Source organism: Pseudopodoces humilis, chromosome 2 (genome assembly GCF_049639895.1).
Source record: "Pseudopodoces humilis isolate 2021_Gansu_Grassland_sample_001 chromosome 2, ASM4963989v1, whole genome shotgun sequence".
Lineage (NCBI taxonomy): Eukaryota > Metazoa > Chordata > Aves > Passeriformes > Paridae > Pseudopodoces > Pseudopodoces humilis.
Window position 1 is genome coordinate 41,237,670 of NC_142201.1, and position 17,876 is coordinate 41,255,545.

Consider the following 17,876-nt stretch of genomic DNA (forward strand, 5'->3'; position numbering starts at 1 on the left):
GCAGCTGCACATGATTCTGAGTGACCTGTGATAGATGAGACTGCTTGGAGCAGGAGGGCTGACAAAACCTCCCCCATCACATCTCAGCCACTGGATGAGCTGACATCTCAAACATTGGATTCTATGATTCTGTGTAAGAATGTTTGTCTTATCAGAGGCTACAGAGACAATGTTCAAGTTACAACAGATTGAGTTTCCTTTTAGATTAGATCATGAATAGGAATCTGGGAAAAAATCCTGAAAAGGAAAACAGATCTCAAACTGCCTCTCAAAATGGAAATCATAGCATCCTTCTATCTATGCTTAAGTGTATGGCTGTGCGGCAGAAAACAAATTAAGAAAGACAAGGCTTATGAAGGTCAGATCAAAATTCAGAAGAGTTCACATACCTCTAAAAAGTCTTATGTTGCAAAACTCTCTTACTCTAAGATGTCTAGTACAGCATTAATAAAACCCTGTAAAATGTACAGGATATCCCTTTGATGTTCTTTCAAGAGTTCTCAAAATTAAATGAATGTCTGAACGAAGAAGAGCTTGGCAGAAACTATAGTTGAAATTAACTTCTCAAGGGAACAACACTGATATCTATCTCAATATTACTTAGATATTCATATATTCTTTTATTGCTTATATGTGCTGCTCTTGAAAAACACAGGTACTGTGCAAAAATTCCATAAAATCATCACAATTGGCTGTATCTCTGTTCTGCTATTTGTGGTATACTAGCATTAGATGGCAGAATCATGTATGAGGATTCCTTTGCCCAATCACAGTACCAAATTAAAAAACAAACAAAAAAAAAAGGATTATACTTGAACAGTTGAACAGTTAAAACACAGACCTTAGCTGTCAATCTTAATATTGCTTTATATTGAAAAGCATCATTGCATTTTAAACTGCAAGAAATCTAGCTGATTTTACACTGGAAGTCTATTAAGTGAATATATATTTCCATTAATGTCTTCCCTTCTGGAATGAAGCAGTTTTTCCATACAAGTGAGCAAATTTTGAATAGCTCTAGAATAGCATTGAAATCCTGAAAGCATATGTGAAGTTCAAATGCACTCTGATGGGACATCACATTGCAAATTCCCTTTAAAACATCAATAGTAAGAAGAAACTTTTAGTCTTTAAGTCTTTTATTCCAAGTTTCTGTGGAGCAGATGCCAGAGTGGAGTATTTACACCCAATCAGGAACTTTCAGCCATACCTTACCATCCGTATTAAGACGCAGAACTTCAGATTACTGGAAAAGCTGTCGAGTCCTTAAGTCCAATGCAATACAGAAAGGACTGAAGTTGACAAAGAATTAGAAAAGTGCTCTCTGAGCTCTGTGGTCAATGAGTCCAGAGTTTTCAGTGTGCTGCATTTCCCACTGAACACCAGTGATCACCCTGGTTTCCATCTAGAAAAAAAAGCCCTGTGCATGCCATAGATGGTTTGAAATGTCTGTTCTACTTGCACACTCATCTTGTAATACAACACAACTTCTAGACTTTATTTTTTTAAATCCTTTGAAGACAAGTACATTTTTTAAAAGCCACTACATAAAAAAATTACACTTTCACATTAAAGAGGGAAGTCATCACAATTCTGAGCAGTGTACAGTCATCCCCACCTTCCAAGGACACTCTCTAAATTACATTAGCATCTGATCTGCTGCTAGGGACTTTCCTCCAGCTCGTCCTCATGTTACAATTTTTCCATTCCTTTTCTTTATAATTCATTTTTTTCTTCTGTGTCACATTGAGAGAATCAATATTAGGAAAAAAAAAAAAAATCTTTAATTGGATAATAATACAGAATTACCCTAAGGAGTTAGAGCCATCTTCACTTCTTTCTGAATGGGACCAAAGAGTTTTAAAGCAAGCTTCCAAATTCAGAGGTAACACTTCCACCATTCTCCTAAATGTGTGCATAAGATCAATTACCTGGGGTTAGCCAGCTTTACCCACTTATTTGCAGGCTTTCCACCTACATGCAGCTCTGCAATCCTCTTTGCAATGCTGATTTACACCTCTTAATTCCAGACCCTTTTCAACTTACACATATGCAGAAATGGTCAGGGTGACACTTTCAACACAAATACTTATTTAGATAAAACCATCATGTGAAAATATGGACACAACCATAAAAATAGCTTAAATGTTCATTATCAAAGACAAACTCTTAGCAAATTGTGACACCATAACCTTGATCTTGGAAAGATCTTATAAAGGCTGATCACAAGGAAATAAACCCCTCAAACTGTTATTTTCTGTTTTTCTAGGTAGAAATGATGTGTTCAATACTGCTTAAGTGGTTTGTATGATAATCTCTCTCATACACCACTTGAGGCCTTAGGTTTTGGAAGCCAGAAGCCACCTTAGAGCCTCTGTACATTACAAGAAAATCATGAAGGAAAAAAAACAACAGCCTTAAGGCTATAAAAAGGCAGTCTACACAAATACTTCTCTGCAATAACGAAAAACATGGGAGATCCACAGTTCATCTTGCAACAGTGAACATAATTACAAACCTAAATTTTGCATTTGAAACTAGGAGACAAAAATTATAAACCTCTCTATGCATATCTAATATCTTTTTTCAACATTAGCCAAGCCTGCAGGCACTTAACAGTCTGATTCTTGATGTCATTGTAATTAAAGGCAATACTCACAAGGCTGATAAGCATACCAGCTGTATATTAACCCTTATCTTAGCCAAACTGACAACTGCAAATGAGATATCTAATTGTAAAGAAAAGAACATTGGAATTTATTATGGATATTATGGATATTAGGGCTTTTATATCCCATAACCTTGAAAACACGTAAATTATATCCAGCCTACCGTCAAACTTCTTGTGCCGGGATATAAAAGTCGTGCGTACAAAGTGACTTGTTTCCTCCACTAAGTTTTCAAACTCCAGTTTGCTCTGTTGGCTTAACTTGTCCTCCATTTCTGAGGTGCAGCATGTGTATTCCTGAGGGCAGATTCTCAAATGTTCCCCTGGAATCACAAGAAAAGAAGGAATTAGAAATATCTGAATACAGACAGAAATGTGCCAGAACCAAAAATACGTGAGGGCTCTTCAGTGTGGGTGGGCTACCCAGGGAGCTCTTTAAGGCTTGACTTAAAGAGCTTGAGAGGAAACATCTTGAATTTGTATCAACAACTTTGCTATAGCTGGGTATTCCTCACAGGGGAGAGGAGACATACACTGCAGAGTTGTTTTGATACTTCAAGAAGTAAAACTGCCTCACACCAAAAGTGTTCTTCCACACTGAAGAAGCCTTCCACATTTACTGAAGCATACTTAAATTTGAAAAACAATTGCTTGCTTTCTGTTTGTATTCAAATTGCCTGGAGAAATACCTAGTGAGATGACCTATTACAAGTCACTGGAGCTGTCAAAAACTGCAAAACAGAAATCATGCATTTGTTGTCAAAACCTGATAAACAGAAATTATGCATTTCTGTAGGCAGGTCCCACTTGCCCAAGTGCACCAAAACATTCTTCCCTTCTCCCCATCCTTCCCTTCTGCTTAAGTGTTTTTTAATGACTGTGTTTGGGAGCCACAGGTTTTCTTGGGCAGCATTTCTTGTGAGACTGAGCAAGTGCTCTGCTGAATAGAAGAAAGCAACAAAGAGTTTAATTAATGCTTATGTTATATGGAAATGCAACGTAAAAGGTAATGAAAGCCCCTTATTTAATTCAATAGATTTATCTCTTGAAGCACTCTGCCAGTTCTTCTGACAATATTGCTTTCTTCAGTACAATTTGCACGTGGAAACCAATTCTTCAGCTCATGAAATTAAAATGGTCTGTTATTACATGAAATGTGAATTTCCAATTGACACTGTACTAAGGGTGTCAGAAACACTTAGCTTGGTTTATACAAAGGCAGAAAATTCTACCATTTCCTCTTGAGAAATAAAGAGAATGATCTGCCTGTATGATTAAAGTTACTTGTAAGGCAATGAAAACATTTAGCTTTCTGTACACTGAATCCTGATTAAAAATCCCTCTGCAAATCTCTTAAAGGTGCAAATAAAATGATATACAAAGCCCAAGGGTTAAATAAATACTGGGGACCTGATTCTCATTTATATCAAGGCTCCTTTCTACCACTGCTGAGCCATAAAGAAGACTTAAATGCAATTTATACCTACTTTAAGGCTGCTTTTCACCATTCTTATTATGTAGTGAGGAGAAGCAGGCCCTAAGTTTTATGCTTCCCAGGGGTATAATACATTTAGCTGCTGCATCATTTTGAAGACAACATCAAAAAGAGATTTGCACATGCTTAGAATAAACACTGCCTTGAGTTTGCCCTCACCTTATTCCAATTTATGTTTCAGTTCTCGAATGAAGTCTTTTAATTTGAAATTTAGTCATTCCTCAACCTTGACTCCTCACCCCATCTTAATTTGTTTTTTCTGCAAGAGTTCGTAATATATGAACTATAATGCCGTGAGGTTTCTTTCAGCAGTCTCAAGACTTTTTAAAAGCTCACAGCTGTACATCTTCAGAAAGGACCATTTTATTACTATCAGTTACTGTTTGGCAGTACAAGTCCCAGTCATGTCCAAATGAACCATGATATAAAACTTTGTATAAAACTGGGAAAAGATTACATCCCATGACCATCAAAATATTGTAAGGACTGCTTTCCATGTCTGCTACACCCTCCCACCACAAGAAATTAATTCCTCTCCATCCTCAAAGTCACACATCTAAGCCATAAACAACATATACAGGGACTGGTGAGCCAGCTGCTGTCAAACATAAAAGATAGTGGCAAACTAATGTTTGCCCTACCCTTTACATCCCTGTCACATTAAACTGCAACTATTCAACAGGTAAGGGAGGCACCATAATAAGAAACAATAAAGGTTATTTCAGTAACAGTAATGTGAGTTTTTATTAGATGTCAGAAAGACAAGTAAAGCTGAAATATTGTGTCATTAGAAGCAGTGCTGTGTACTTGATTAAATAAAAAAAAACCCATCCATAATGTCTGCAACCCACTTTCCTCAATAAATACAGTTTTTTTTCCTTACTGAAAATGCCTGCTTTCCCAGTTCCAGAGTGGTAGTTTATGCTTTTTATTATGATAATGTCCTCTAGTGACATTGCAACCAAAATTTTTTATAAAATTCACTTTTCTTTCCTCTCTTCACTTGAAGTTCTTATTCTTTTTTGTCTGGCTCTGTTTGTTTTTCAGAATTGTCAGGCTACAAGCTGGACTAATGGTTATCATCATGGCACTGTGCTTAGTAACAGCCATGAGTCTAAATTTTTTAAGACACCAAGTATTATGCCGAGTATTATGACAAATTAAATTCTATTGAACAGTCATTTTTGGAGGAATAGTAATTTTTTCTTTCTTTGACTTATTTAGAGTCTTAGTTTTGCTTTGCTACAAAAATCATTTCTCACTTTGGCTGCTACAAGCTCATTCAGATTCCTACTGCATTGTTTTCTTATATATGTATTTTCATCAAGTTTCTTCCTCTTAATTCACTGGTTATTCCTTCATTCATGAGGCTCTAGACTACAGAAACTCACATTTATCAGAAGCACAACTTTTACATTATCTCATTGCCTTTTTCTCCCAATATGTCTTCCTAAATCATCTATACTAGTCACCCACCATCCTCACAGAATTTTTGCTGTACAGTAATGGACTTTTTTCAAAACACATTTTTAGTTCTTCCCTACTCACTGTCCGTATATTCCCTGCATTTCTGTGGAAAGAAATAATAATGGAAATATTGTGCTACTCTTCATATTCTGTTTCATTCTCTTCTCTTTCCTGCAATGGAGGATCAGGTCAGACTGCAGAGAAAGCGAAAGAACATGCATTTTCCATTGGTCCACACAATGGAGTCTTTGTATGCCTAAGATGTTCAAGTTAATTGTGGAAAAATAAAGCTTTTAGAAATTTTTGCTCATAAGCCCTCAGTGTTTATACTGATCATGACTGGCTGCAGTTTCCAGAAGTGCATAACTTGGACAAAAGCTCATGTGCTTTCCTGGGAATGGCAAATGCAAACTCTCTGACAAAGTAATTTCTGTATGCTTAATCTTCTTTTATCCTTTTTGAAAGCATGATTCTCATTTTGTGTTTGTTCTTATCAAATCTCCAACTAATGTCAGAATTGCCAGATCATTAGTTCACTCCTTGTAGAAAAAAAAAAAAAAAAGACAACATACTTTTCTCAGCATAAAAGTAGGGGATTTGTTTGTTGAGCTTTTTTTGTTGTGTGTTGCTGGGGGTTTTTTTGTAGGTTTTTGGTGGTTTTTTATTTTGGTTTTTTTTGTTTGTTTTCTTGTTGTGGTTGTTGTTAGTTTGGATATTGTTAATCAAGAGGTGTGTGCTTTATTTTGGATTTTTTTTCTTTTGTGGAAATCTGTGACCTAAGAGGCTGTTTGGATTTGAAATAACTCCGCAGACGAATTTTATTGTGCTTCCTCCGATTTTTTGAATTGGATCATTTACCATTTGCATTTTGTAAAACATTGTTCTATTACCACAGAAAGAATTTAATCACTAATTTGTGTATTTACACACCTCAAGTATTTTGCAGGCTGAAAATGTTCTCATGACTAATGTACCAGTTCTTGCCCTGGGAAACTCCATATGGTCTAGGTTCTTATGCTAATTTTAGCAACGATTTTCATGGCACAAGTGGCATTGGTTATAACTGACTAGTTTTTCCTTATTGCAAATGGTGTCTCCCCAAACAAGCTTGACACGAACGTAGTTACACTGCACCAGAATTCTGCCAGGCTGAGCAGCTATTAACTCAATATTCCCAGCGACCTACCACAACTCCTCTAACCACTGTTTCCAGCTGAAGATGCTGACCTACATATCTCTCCTCATGTGGCTTATGTTATATAAATCAAATCAATTGCCTACTACAAATTCAGCTACCAGTATTCAATTTCAGTTTTATTACAGCTGTAATCTCACACCTGCCTTCACATGATCCAAATTGGCAACTTTTGCAGTTGAATTTGGCAATCCTGCTAGCAGTGCTTCTTTGAAGTGTGATAAAGCAATTTATAAAGCACTTGTTTTATATTCAGATATATTGCTGTTTGGTGTCCTTAAAATGTGCTACAAAACTCAGAAGTCTTTAAAAAATCACAACTTACAGCTCTCAAGCTGAATAAATGCTTTTACTGCGTATCAAAATGCCAGAACTGATCTGAGCGTGGTAACTACTTGCAGAAGATACAGTCTGTAGGATCAGTAAACTCTACGGAATATAACATTATCCTTCACAATTTAACCATCAGATTTCCTGAGCACCTTGGTTACATTATTAGAGATGGAAGTATTATCATGTAACATATTTAACATCAGGCAGAATTTTTTATGGGTTATGTTGCAAGTTTAGCAATTTTGGAAGCAATTCTTTCTCAGGGCATTGAAAATTTTATAGTTCCTATCCTAATCATAAATATAAAACCCTGAGAGTGGTCTGTTCACAGAATGGTAGGGATAACTGTATGACTGCAGAGAATAGAAACAGAGTCACCACCCTGCTTCATAAATCTAACAATGAATAAAAATTATTAAATAAAATGGGTAAATCAAAGGTGTGCTTTCAAACCTGATCACCTTGTATGCACCAACAGAGCCTGTAAGAAGAAAAGATAGCTCTACATTCTTTATCTTGCAGGTTACATTGATGTGATTTGGCTTTGTCATTAGCTGTGCTCTTTGAAACTTGAAATACTTGCTTCAGACCCGCTCATATTCAGCCACTTGTGGAGAAAGCAGTGGAATTTAATAACAGTATGAACTTTAACAAGGACAAGTATCTAGTCCTGCACCTGGAACAGAATAGCCAGATCCCAGTACACGCTGACACCTGTGTGCCTGGGGAGATGCCTTGCTGAAAAGGATGGGGGATCCTAGCGGACACCCAGCCAACACGAGTCAACAATACCCTGCAGCAGCAGATGTAAATCTGATACTGGGTTGCATCTCCAGGGGCATTACTAACAGAGGTGGAATCATGATCATCCCACTTACTCAGTGTTTGTCAGGCTGCACCTGGAGCACCCCGCCCCATTCTGGTCCCCACAAGTCAAGGAAGATACAGACTGGAGAGCGTCCAAAGGAAGATCATGAAGATGATCAAAAGACTGGAGAACCTGATGCGTAAGGAAAGACTGAAAGAGTCAGGTTTTATTCCCCTGGAGAAAGAGAAGGCTCAGGAGGGACCCAATCAAGGTATTATAGTATTTAAACAGAAGGTAGTAAGAAGATGGGACCTCTCTCTTCACAAGGACACACATGGAGAAGACAAGGGGAAAAGATACAAATTGTACCAGAAGAAATTTCATCTTGGCATAAGAAAGAAATTTCTTTAAGTGATAACAGTCACTGGGACAACCTCCCCAGGGACATGGTGGATGCCCCGCTGCTGAAGGTTTTCAAGATTTGATTGGACAGGGTGTTAGTTAACTCCATCTGGGCTCCCTTTCCCTCAGTACCTGTGAGCAGATGATCTGCCAGCATTCCTTTCAAAGTGTGCTCTTCTGTGGTTCTGTGATTAGGTACTTCAGAACTTCCTATCTCTCAGAATTATAAAGGGCTGCAACCACTTAACTGCTGTTTCTAAGTTAACATTTTCCACCCAGCTTTCTGTATTTTTTACTATTTTAAAAGATTATTTTAAAATTATGAATAGAGTTAAAAGAAAAACCTCATTCAACTTTAACCCTTTCCCCCTGTTTTGAGATTTGAATAATTTTCAGTGTGGGTGATGATGTTTCTGAATACCTACTTTTTAAGTTTTCAATTTAAGTTCTCTGGTGAAATCAGGAGCATAGGAAACTCTTAATGATCACATTATTAATATTCTGTTAGAGAAAGATATACTTCTCCAATACATTTACACCATTCTCTCACACATCTGTTAAGAGAAAACAATGCTGTAGAAGAATTTGACTAACAATCATCTTCAATTAAAAAAAAAAAACAACAAAAAAGCAGCAGTATCATGTTGTCTGCATTAAATAATTAGCAGTTAAAAATAAATTAGAAACATGAGTTTTAGCATTTCAGGCAATATTCAAATAGCAAAAATTAAAATATCATTTTGTTGGACAAAACCCTGTTCTCTAACCAAAAAGTCCTAAGGCTCCTTCTGACTTTGTAATTATCTTCTCTGTGGGGTATAACAGCCCTGCAAGCAGCCTCTGTAAAACTGCACCTGACATTCAAGTCAGAGATTGAACTTTCCTACTCAAACTAAAAGGGAACAGATTATGTTTTAAATTAATTCCATTGTAATATTGGCCTGACAAGTGATGACAGGAGCAATATTTGCACAGAAAATGACAGCTGGAGGAAGGGAGGGAAACCTGTATGTAGCACACGGATCGTGCCATCAGACACAGCTCTCCTAATTTTAATCAAAGGAATATTGAACTTGAAAACCTTTTATGTCTGGTGGACTCAAATAAACCAGTGCAACTACCCCAAGAAAGAGACTGACTCATTTGTTTGCCTCGGACTCAAATCATCTTTGCTCAGATTCCTTTTGTTCCTTGAATTCTTTGAGGTCAATTAAAAAATTAATGCCTTCCAAACGGACTGATAATTAGTTAACAGTCTCTTCATTACAGGTCCCACAGGGAACATTCATTTACAAGAAGCCCTGACCCTGTTGTCCTTGGGAAGATTTCAGTAATGAGTTACCGAGGCTGAGGCCAAGGGGAACTTGTTCAGACTAAGACTATACAGATGCTAAAGAAAGAACTGAAGTCCCTTGAGTATTCCTAACTAAACTACTAGAAGCAGTACCACTACTCCAACACTCAGGATCATTTTATTTTCCAAGCATACACAGTCAGACAAATTGTTTTTTGATAGCACAGTTTGTGAGAAGAATCTTTAGTTACCTCTTGAAGAATGTATTACTGACTTGGTGCTCAGTGCCTTGTGGAAAGCAAACGGCAAGGTTGTGATTCAGCACCGATAGTTTCATCATCTCACTGGCTACATGGCTGCAATTTTCTGATTTCAAAGCATGCTCCCACCTGGGAACAGCAGCCAACTCCCCCTCCCCCTCGATTGATTTTTGCTGTTCATTATGTCCCCTACTATAATAGCAGAAATATCTTATATAGCATTATAGTGAGAAGTAGAATACAAGCAGCACATTGCTTTACCGTGACCATAAAACACAATGCAAGGAAGGCTTTAAATTTAATCCACCCACAGAACAATTTTATGATTAAGATAGCAGGATGAGATTGTACACATTCATGTATTTATAAAGATTTTAATCAACATTCTTCATGTAGAACTGAAATCCAAAGATGTGATTGTAGCACGTGGTGTATCAGAGGCAGATTTACAACACTTAGGTCATATACCCACCAAAATACTGTTGTAGTAGGAGGGCATGCTGGACTTGACTTCCTGGGACTAACTGGGTATGCTCTACTGTCCAAACCAGTCCCTAAGACAGGTACTAAGATTAGTACCACTACTAATATGCATCAAAAGTTAAAGCTGAATGAGATACAGTCATGCCATTTGATTGAACTGCCAAGTGTATTTTAGAGCTGTGCAAATCCCTTGCTAATCACTGTATTGTCATGTCATTCTAAAATACTAAGCTTAACAACAACTGTTTAAGAGTCCTTAATCAAAGAGCTCTCCTCATATTCACATGGCTTCTGTCAGCCCAATGAAACCTTTTTGTGCTACCATGAAACAGATTAATCTTCATTTTTGTCTTCTGATTAATAATGACATGCTTTTCTGCAATACCACTCACAGAAACAGCTCAGGAAGACAAACATGATAAATGTTGAGTTGGTCATAAGTCACAGGCTGTAATGGATACACCAGTGGCAAGACTTTGGTGCCTCTGCCAAAAGCTCTTTATTGAAATATTTTTCAGTCTAATCTCTTTCTTAGTTCTTTCAGGAAAAAGAGAGTACCAAAAGGGAGGCTAGGATTTGTAAAGATCTGAGAGTCTGTTATCATACTGACTCAAGGTCTACCTATGAAATTTCAGGGCCAGAAATGCTGGCATTTGTCCTTTAATTTTTGTTCACTGTGAAAAGCAAAATGCCTCTAACAGCTCCTAAGTATTAACCTTACTGTGACACAAGTTGTAAGGCAAGAATCAAAGCACTTTCTCCAATTTTGTATATCTTTGCTTTTATAAAGGTGGGGGGAAACTTTTTTTTTTTTATTTTCCCCCAGAGAAGCATGCTAAGAATATATCAACAAGTATAATGGCCAGAAAAATGCTTGAGAAATCACTCAATGCAAAAGACAACAAATGCTGCAAAAAATAATGTCCTGTTACCCCTATGCAGGAGTTCTGTGGTCTGTGAGCTGAATTTTGTGCAAGTTTATGTGTCCCTGGCTTGGTTCTGCAGATCCAATTGCTGTTACAATGTGAGAAAATCCACACTAAAGCCAAATAAAGTACTGGGAGCAAAGCACAGACAGAATTGTGGGAGATTCAAGAACAAAACTACTGACATGGGAAGGTGTAAAACCCCACAGGTAAAACATGACAAACTGGAGGGTGGCAATGAAGAATGAGTCCTTGAGTCCCACACCTGGGCCCCTCACTGTGAGAACGACTTTGAGATGCTGGAGCATGTCCAGAGAAGGGCAACAGAACTGAAGAAAGGTCTGGAGCACAAGTCCTGTGAGGAGCAGCTGAAGGAGCTGGGGGTGTTTAACCTGGAGAAAAGGAGGCTCAGGGTAGAGTCTCTACAACTGCCTGAAAGGAGGGTATAACAAGGTGGAGGTTGCTGTCTTCTCCTAGATAACATGTGACAGGACAAAAGGAAATGGTCCTAAGAGTTGCCAGGGTAGGTTTAGACTGTATATTAGGAAAAAATTCTTCAGGGAAAGTGTTGTCAAGTCCTGTAACAGGCTAACCTGGGAAATGCTGGAATCGCCATCCCTGGAGATATTTAAAAGATGGGCAGATGTGGCTCTTAGGCACATGGCTTTTTGGTGGCCTTGGCAGTGCTGAGTTATCAGTTGGTCTCTCTTCATGGTCTTTTCCAACATAATGATTCTATAATTCTAGCAATGAATTAGAAAAGGGTACTTCAGAGGTCCTGGCAGAGCAGGCAGGACATCATCTTTGACTTTAAGTGGTTTCCCAGCTTGAAGGAGGATACAGGGCAGGTGCGTCCTGCACTGCTGATGCTGCAAGCTTGGGAATGTGAGCAGTCCTGCAGTGTAATAGAAAAACCTGTTTACTATATCATAGTGGTTTTTTAATCAGTATTTTCCAGCAGAACACCGTTTGCTCTGAAAAAACTTTTAGCTCACTCTAATTAACTGAAACTATGCTTCCATAATATCCAGCCAGAGTAACCACTGTGAAAAGGAAAAAGAAAGCTTTTTAGAGGAGAGCAGCTTAGCCACAACAACTTCCCTGTTCCACTATCCCCAATAGTGTTTCAGATCTAATGTACTGTTAGCCCTACAGATTGGGAATTTTGGTTTTTGTTCATGTGGGACTTTTTGCTTTGGTTTTGTTTTGTTCTCCTGTATTTAGACACAAAAAGAGTCTGAACAATTTCCTTTTAGTTTTTTTTTTATTATTGTACTTCTATCAACTCCCTCTATGGACTGTGATACTTGCCAAGGGCCAGGGTCTTCAAAATCAATAACTGAATGTTTCTGGCTCTTCAAGTGTTTTAATGTTAAAGGTTTGACCTTTATGATTAAAGATCAGCTTGAAAGGAAATCCCTGTCTGTGTCTGAAGTCTTCTCTTACGTAATCATATTTTTGAATGGACTTTTTTACTGTGTAAATTATAAGGCTTTGGTGCACTTTTATAGACTTAATCAAAGCATTTAAATATAAAATAATAAAGTAGTAAGCTATACTTTTTCTATCAGTCCTTTAGAGAATTATTTTCACTTTCTTGATATACCTTTTTTTGGGGCACATTTATTCAGTACAATCACAGCTTTTGACGGGCAGCTTACAGCAGTGACCAGCCTCCCTTTAATTTGTGGTCATTTTACAAGCCACACTTTAAAAATCAAAACAAAAGAATGGCAAAACAACCAAACTTTTTAAAAAAAATATTTATTGAAAGAACATAATTTTTAGGGCATTGTAGGCATTGTATTTTCCTTGAAGAAGCTTAATAATTCTTCTTCGTTATGATTAAATGGGCTGTTTCCAATAAAGAATACTAGGCACTCTTTGATACTATTTACTCTTGAGTGCTTTGGCTGACATAACGCAGACAGATAGTATCCAGATAGTATCCAAAGTGAGTACTTGTCTCTCGAGAAAACCCTTTGCAGATCTACAGCAGACTGAGCCAGAAAGAAAGTTGGCAAAGACTGTGTCAAAGTCCTTTGTGCTTTATGCCTTTAGTACAAATAAGACTTAAAGGCATCTGACTAAATTCAGATCACTTTGAGTACATTCCTGATGTCGCCCTGAAAACTCAGCTTCTGAGCTTGCTAACATAGTTTTCTAAAGACTTTCCCAGGACAGTGACTGTAAACATAGATATGTGTACATTCTTTCTGTTACACGTCTTGTGATGGGCATTTCTCATGGCCAGTGCAGTGAGAAAGTGTTATCCTGAGCATCCAATCCCTGGCTGTGGTCACAAGCCTATAAATCCTGGGAGGAAAAATAAACTCTCTCTTCCTTTCACCACACCTCGAGCTGTGTCCGTGTGATCTATTCATCTTCAGCAGCAACATCCTGTCTTAGTTCCTTCTCTCAGAAGCTACTCAGAATAAAGTATTCCCTGGCCTCTGCTGCATGGACGGAGCCAAATTAAGGTATCACAGTAATGACAGGCAAAAATATAAGGCAGCCTCTGATGATGTCTGTATGAACCACAAATGACCGCCCACCTTATCCCAAAAACTGTTAAAAAACAACTATAAAATTCATAAGCCCCTGCAAGCCAGCATTGCAGATGTTTCCACAATATTATTGATGTTTCCACATTTTATTATTATCTCTGGAGGTCTAAATGTAAGGATTTTTTATTCCCTGTGAAAGGGCCCATTGCCTTCCCTGGGTGCCCTGGGTTGAACAGTTTGAGTTTGCCTTCCTTTATGCCCTTCCTCCCTTCTTCTCCTCTTTTGAGAGAGCCCTGTGGCCCTGCCAAGGGTCTCTGTGATTGTGCCATCTGAGCAAAAATGGTGCTCATTTACACCCATAATAGGGAGTGACTGTGATTATCTATAAAAATCTCTGCAAAAAGCAAGAATAAATCTGTAAAATAAAAGCTAGGCCAACATGCACATAATTCCAATATGAATCATATATATTTATGAAAGAGCATTATTCTGGGATTTTTTTTATAAATTATGAACTATATTTCAACCCTAGGCTCAACAGCAGCAGCAGTAAATATATTACAGCACTTTCTGGTGCTCTGTTGGACTAATATATGCCTAAAATCTTGGGCCCAGAATATTTTGTTTTTTTTCACCTTGGCCAAAAAACAATTAAAAGAAGAAAGTAGTTCTAGGCAATATCTAGTTCTTTAAATATTAGTTACTAGTAATTTCTAAAGTCTATAAAGTTGACATTTTCATCAATAGTATTAACTTTTACTGTCCTTACATTTATTTAAAATAGAAAATGTCCTAATAAAACTCACATTATCCTTTTGCTTATTACTGTCTTTATTGTTTATCAAAAGTAATATATACTTTATTTTCCTTGTATATCACAAATAGAATTGTAAAAGATGACTGACAAGTTTCAGTTAAGGAATACATCTAGTAAACCAAACTTGGAAAAACATCAAAATGTCTTTCCTGGCCTTAGCAGAGTAAATGTCTGCAAGTAAAGGAAATGTCTGCAATTATTAAGTATTACAAAAAAAAAAAAAAAAACCAAATTATTGTGGTAGAGTGTGCAAAGCATCTAAAAGAAGATCACTCACTGTCATTTCTACATGTGTTTTAAGTTACTGCACAAATGTGTCACAATTCTTGAATGTCATCCTGCAAAGTCTCTCCTGGTTTGATTCATGGGCAATAAGGAGTCACCACCCAGGCGATGGAACTTTGCTCTGAGGTGGTGATTTACACAATCAAACTGGAAGGTTATAAGTAAGTATTAATAGTAAGGACGTAAGCAATAGTAAGGACAAGCTATAAACATTTTCACAACACTGCACATGCAATTAAAATCACTGAGTGACAGAAAGGTTTTTTTTCTTCTTGTGAAACTGTTGCAAGTCGTTCTCTGAAAAATTGGAGTGATTTGGCTGCTTCTCTGACAAAAAGTATCAACATCAGCCTGCTTACAGAGGACTTATGAGATAAGGCAACAAATCCTGCTCTGCAAAAGAAGTCATCAGCAAACAAGTCAGAATGGTTTATGAAAAAGTCATATACAAAATATACACACCTGCCAGTAAATAACCTCTTCACTGAGCTGGCACTTTTCTAAATTACAAATTAGGGATTCATGATCCTAATAAATACAATATACTACCAGTTGACAGATTTCACAGCATTTTATGTTTCTGAAGGAGATTTATAGATTTATAATGAGGAACAATATAATCCAGGTGCTATTAACTTCACTAAAGGCTATGTGCAAAATGGAAAAAGAAATTCTTTACATCTTGGTTAAACAGAAAATACCAAAGCTTTTGTAAAAGTTTTTTCTTGTCTACTGTTTTCTAAGAAAAAAAGTTCCCATTTCAAGGCAATTTCTAAGCAGCTTAATTAATGTGGTGCAGTTCACAAATTCATGTCAGTACTCATGAGTACTGCGTTTAATGAATATTCTTTTAAAGTTTATGGCTGTTTTCTACATCCACTCAGTGACAGCCGTTGCTGAACTGCAAGAGTAGTTTTCAGCACTTGTTGCAGATGTTTCCAACCATTTTCTGCCAAATGCAAATTCAACTACTTGAGTGATTAAATTATCAATGCCAATCTTAGCTGATACTACTGTTAAAAGATTAATGTCCTAAAGGGAGAATCAGATTACTACTATCATTCTTTTAACATCACTTTAGGAACACTCTAAATCCCCTTTCACAGAACAGAATGCTTTTTAAAATCTATATAGCACATTTAAATAGATTTAGCCTTCCTCACAATATGGTTACAAAGTATCTGGAGCTGTGGTGGGTTGACCCTGGCTGGATGCCAGACACTCACCAAAGCTGCTCTATCACTCCTCTCTGCAAGGGGACAAGGGAGGGTTTATGGGTTGAGATTAGGACAGGACTCACTGATTGCCAGTATGGGCAAAACAGACTCAGCCTGGGGGTACTACTTGAATTTATCGCTAACAAAATCAGAGCAGGCTAATGAGGAGTAAAATATATCTTTAAAACACCTTCCCTTAACCTCTCCCTCCTTCTCAGTTCTCCCTCCTCCACACAGCAGTGCAAGGAGATGGGTCCAGAGATCCCTGCCAGGATCCTGCTCCAGCACTAGCCTCCCACAGGTTCACAACCTTCTTTTGGGCAGCCATGGGCATCTTTTGGGCATTTCATGTGGGTCTCCTCCAGGGGCTGCAGGCAGATATTTGCATCCCCATGGACCTCCATGGGCTGCAGGGGCACAGCTGCCTCACCATGGGCTGCACCACAGGCTGCAGGGGAATCTCAGCTCTGGCACCTGGAGCACCTCCTGCCCTCCTTCTGCACTGACCTTGGTGTCTGCAGAGTTGTTCCCATCACATGCTCTCATTCTGCTATTCTCTGGCACCCATTACAACTGCACAAAAACTTTTTTTCCCTCCTTCTTTAAGATGTTATCACAGAGGTGCTACCACAATTCCCGACTGACTCAGCCTTGGCCAGCAGAGCCTCTGCCCTGGAGCCAGCTGGCATTGGCTCTGCTGGACGTGGGGGAAGCTTCGAGCAGCTTTGCGCAGAAACCACCCCTGGAGCACCCCTGCTACCAAAACCTGACCATGCAAACCCAACACAAAAGTTAAATTCTATCTTAATGGAGTTATCATACAAAATTAATGCTGCATAGTCTCAAACCAAGTTCTAAAACTATACAGAAACTAAATAAAAGCCAGTCACAAACCAGCTATCTAGGCTACTCCTTGCTGCCATTTAATAATTCACTAGTATCTGACAACTCATAAAGTAGCTACCACAGGATAACATTACTTCCTAAAAAATGAAAGCTACCCACAACATCCAACATAAACTCTTAAATGATGATGATGATGATGGACAGTGATAAATTCTGCAATAACTTTTGCATCTGAAAGTACCACTAAACTCTCATGTGATGACTTACACACCTGAAGTCCTTCATCCATAAAAACTGCCAGCAATTAATTTCATTAGGAAAAGCTACTGGAAAATGTATTTTTTATTGATATTTGGGGTTTAAATTTATAATTGTATTATTACTCATCATTTATTGATAACTGAATTATTGAGTTTCCTTTTATACAGCTCCAAAAATAGAGGACGATTTGGATATGATCATGAGCTCCACACTCATGATTTGAACAAACAGGATCTAAATTGAATCAAATATGCTGGCTTATAGTTGTATTTGGTATACAATGAAGAAGTATGATTCATGTATCAAATGACTATAGTCCTTGAAGCAACCTTTCCCTATTACAACCTATGTGTGACTACTTACTCATAATCAGATGATAAATTCAGTTGAGACAACCTTTATGTATTGCTATCTAAGAAATCTAAGAAAACAGTAAATCAAGCACCTTCACTGTCTTCTTCAAGTGATACTTAAGAGCTTCCAGAACAAGAAACTAGAAATCCTGTGTGATCAGCTTCCCGCTGAAATTCCTATAACAATCTGAAACTATTATTACTATGACTACTAAAATAAAATTGTGTTAAAAATATTTAAAAAATGGTATCCATATAA

General features: G+C 37.6%; 1 protein-coding gene across 1 annotated transcript in view; it reads right to left on the reverse strand.

The window, feature by feature from the left end:
* GPC6 (glypican 6) overlaps positions 1 to 17,876 on the reverse strand; it is a 712,773-nt gene that overhangs the window by 488,662 nt on the left and 206,235 nt on the right. The window contains exon 2 of the mRNA XM_005516797.2: positions 2,833 to 2,991. Within this exon, the coding sequence (XP_005516854.2) occupies positions 2,833 to 2,991 (159 nt within the window). The remainder of the gene's footprint in view (positions 1 to 2,832; positions 2,992 to 17,876) is intronic.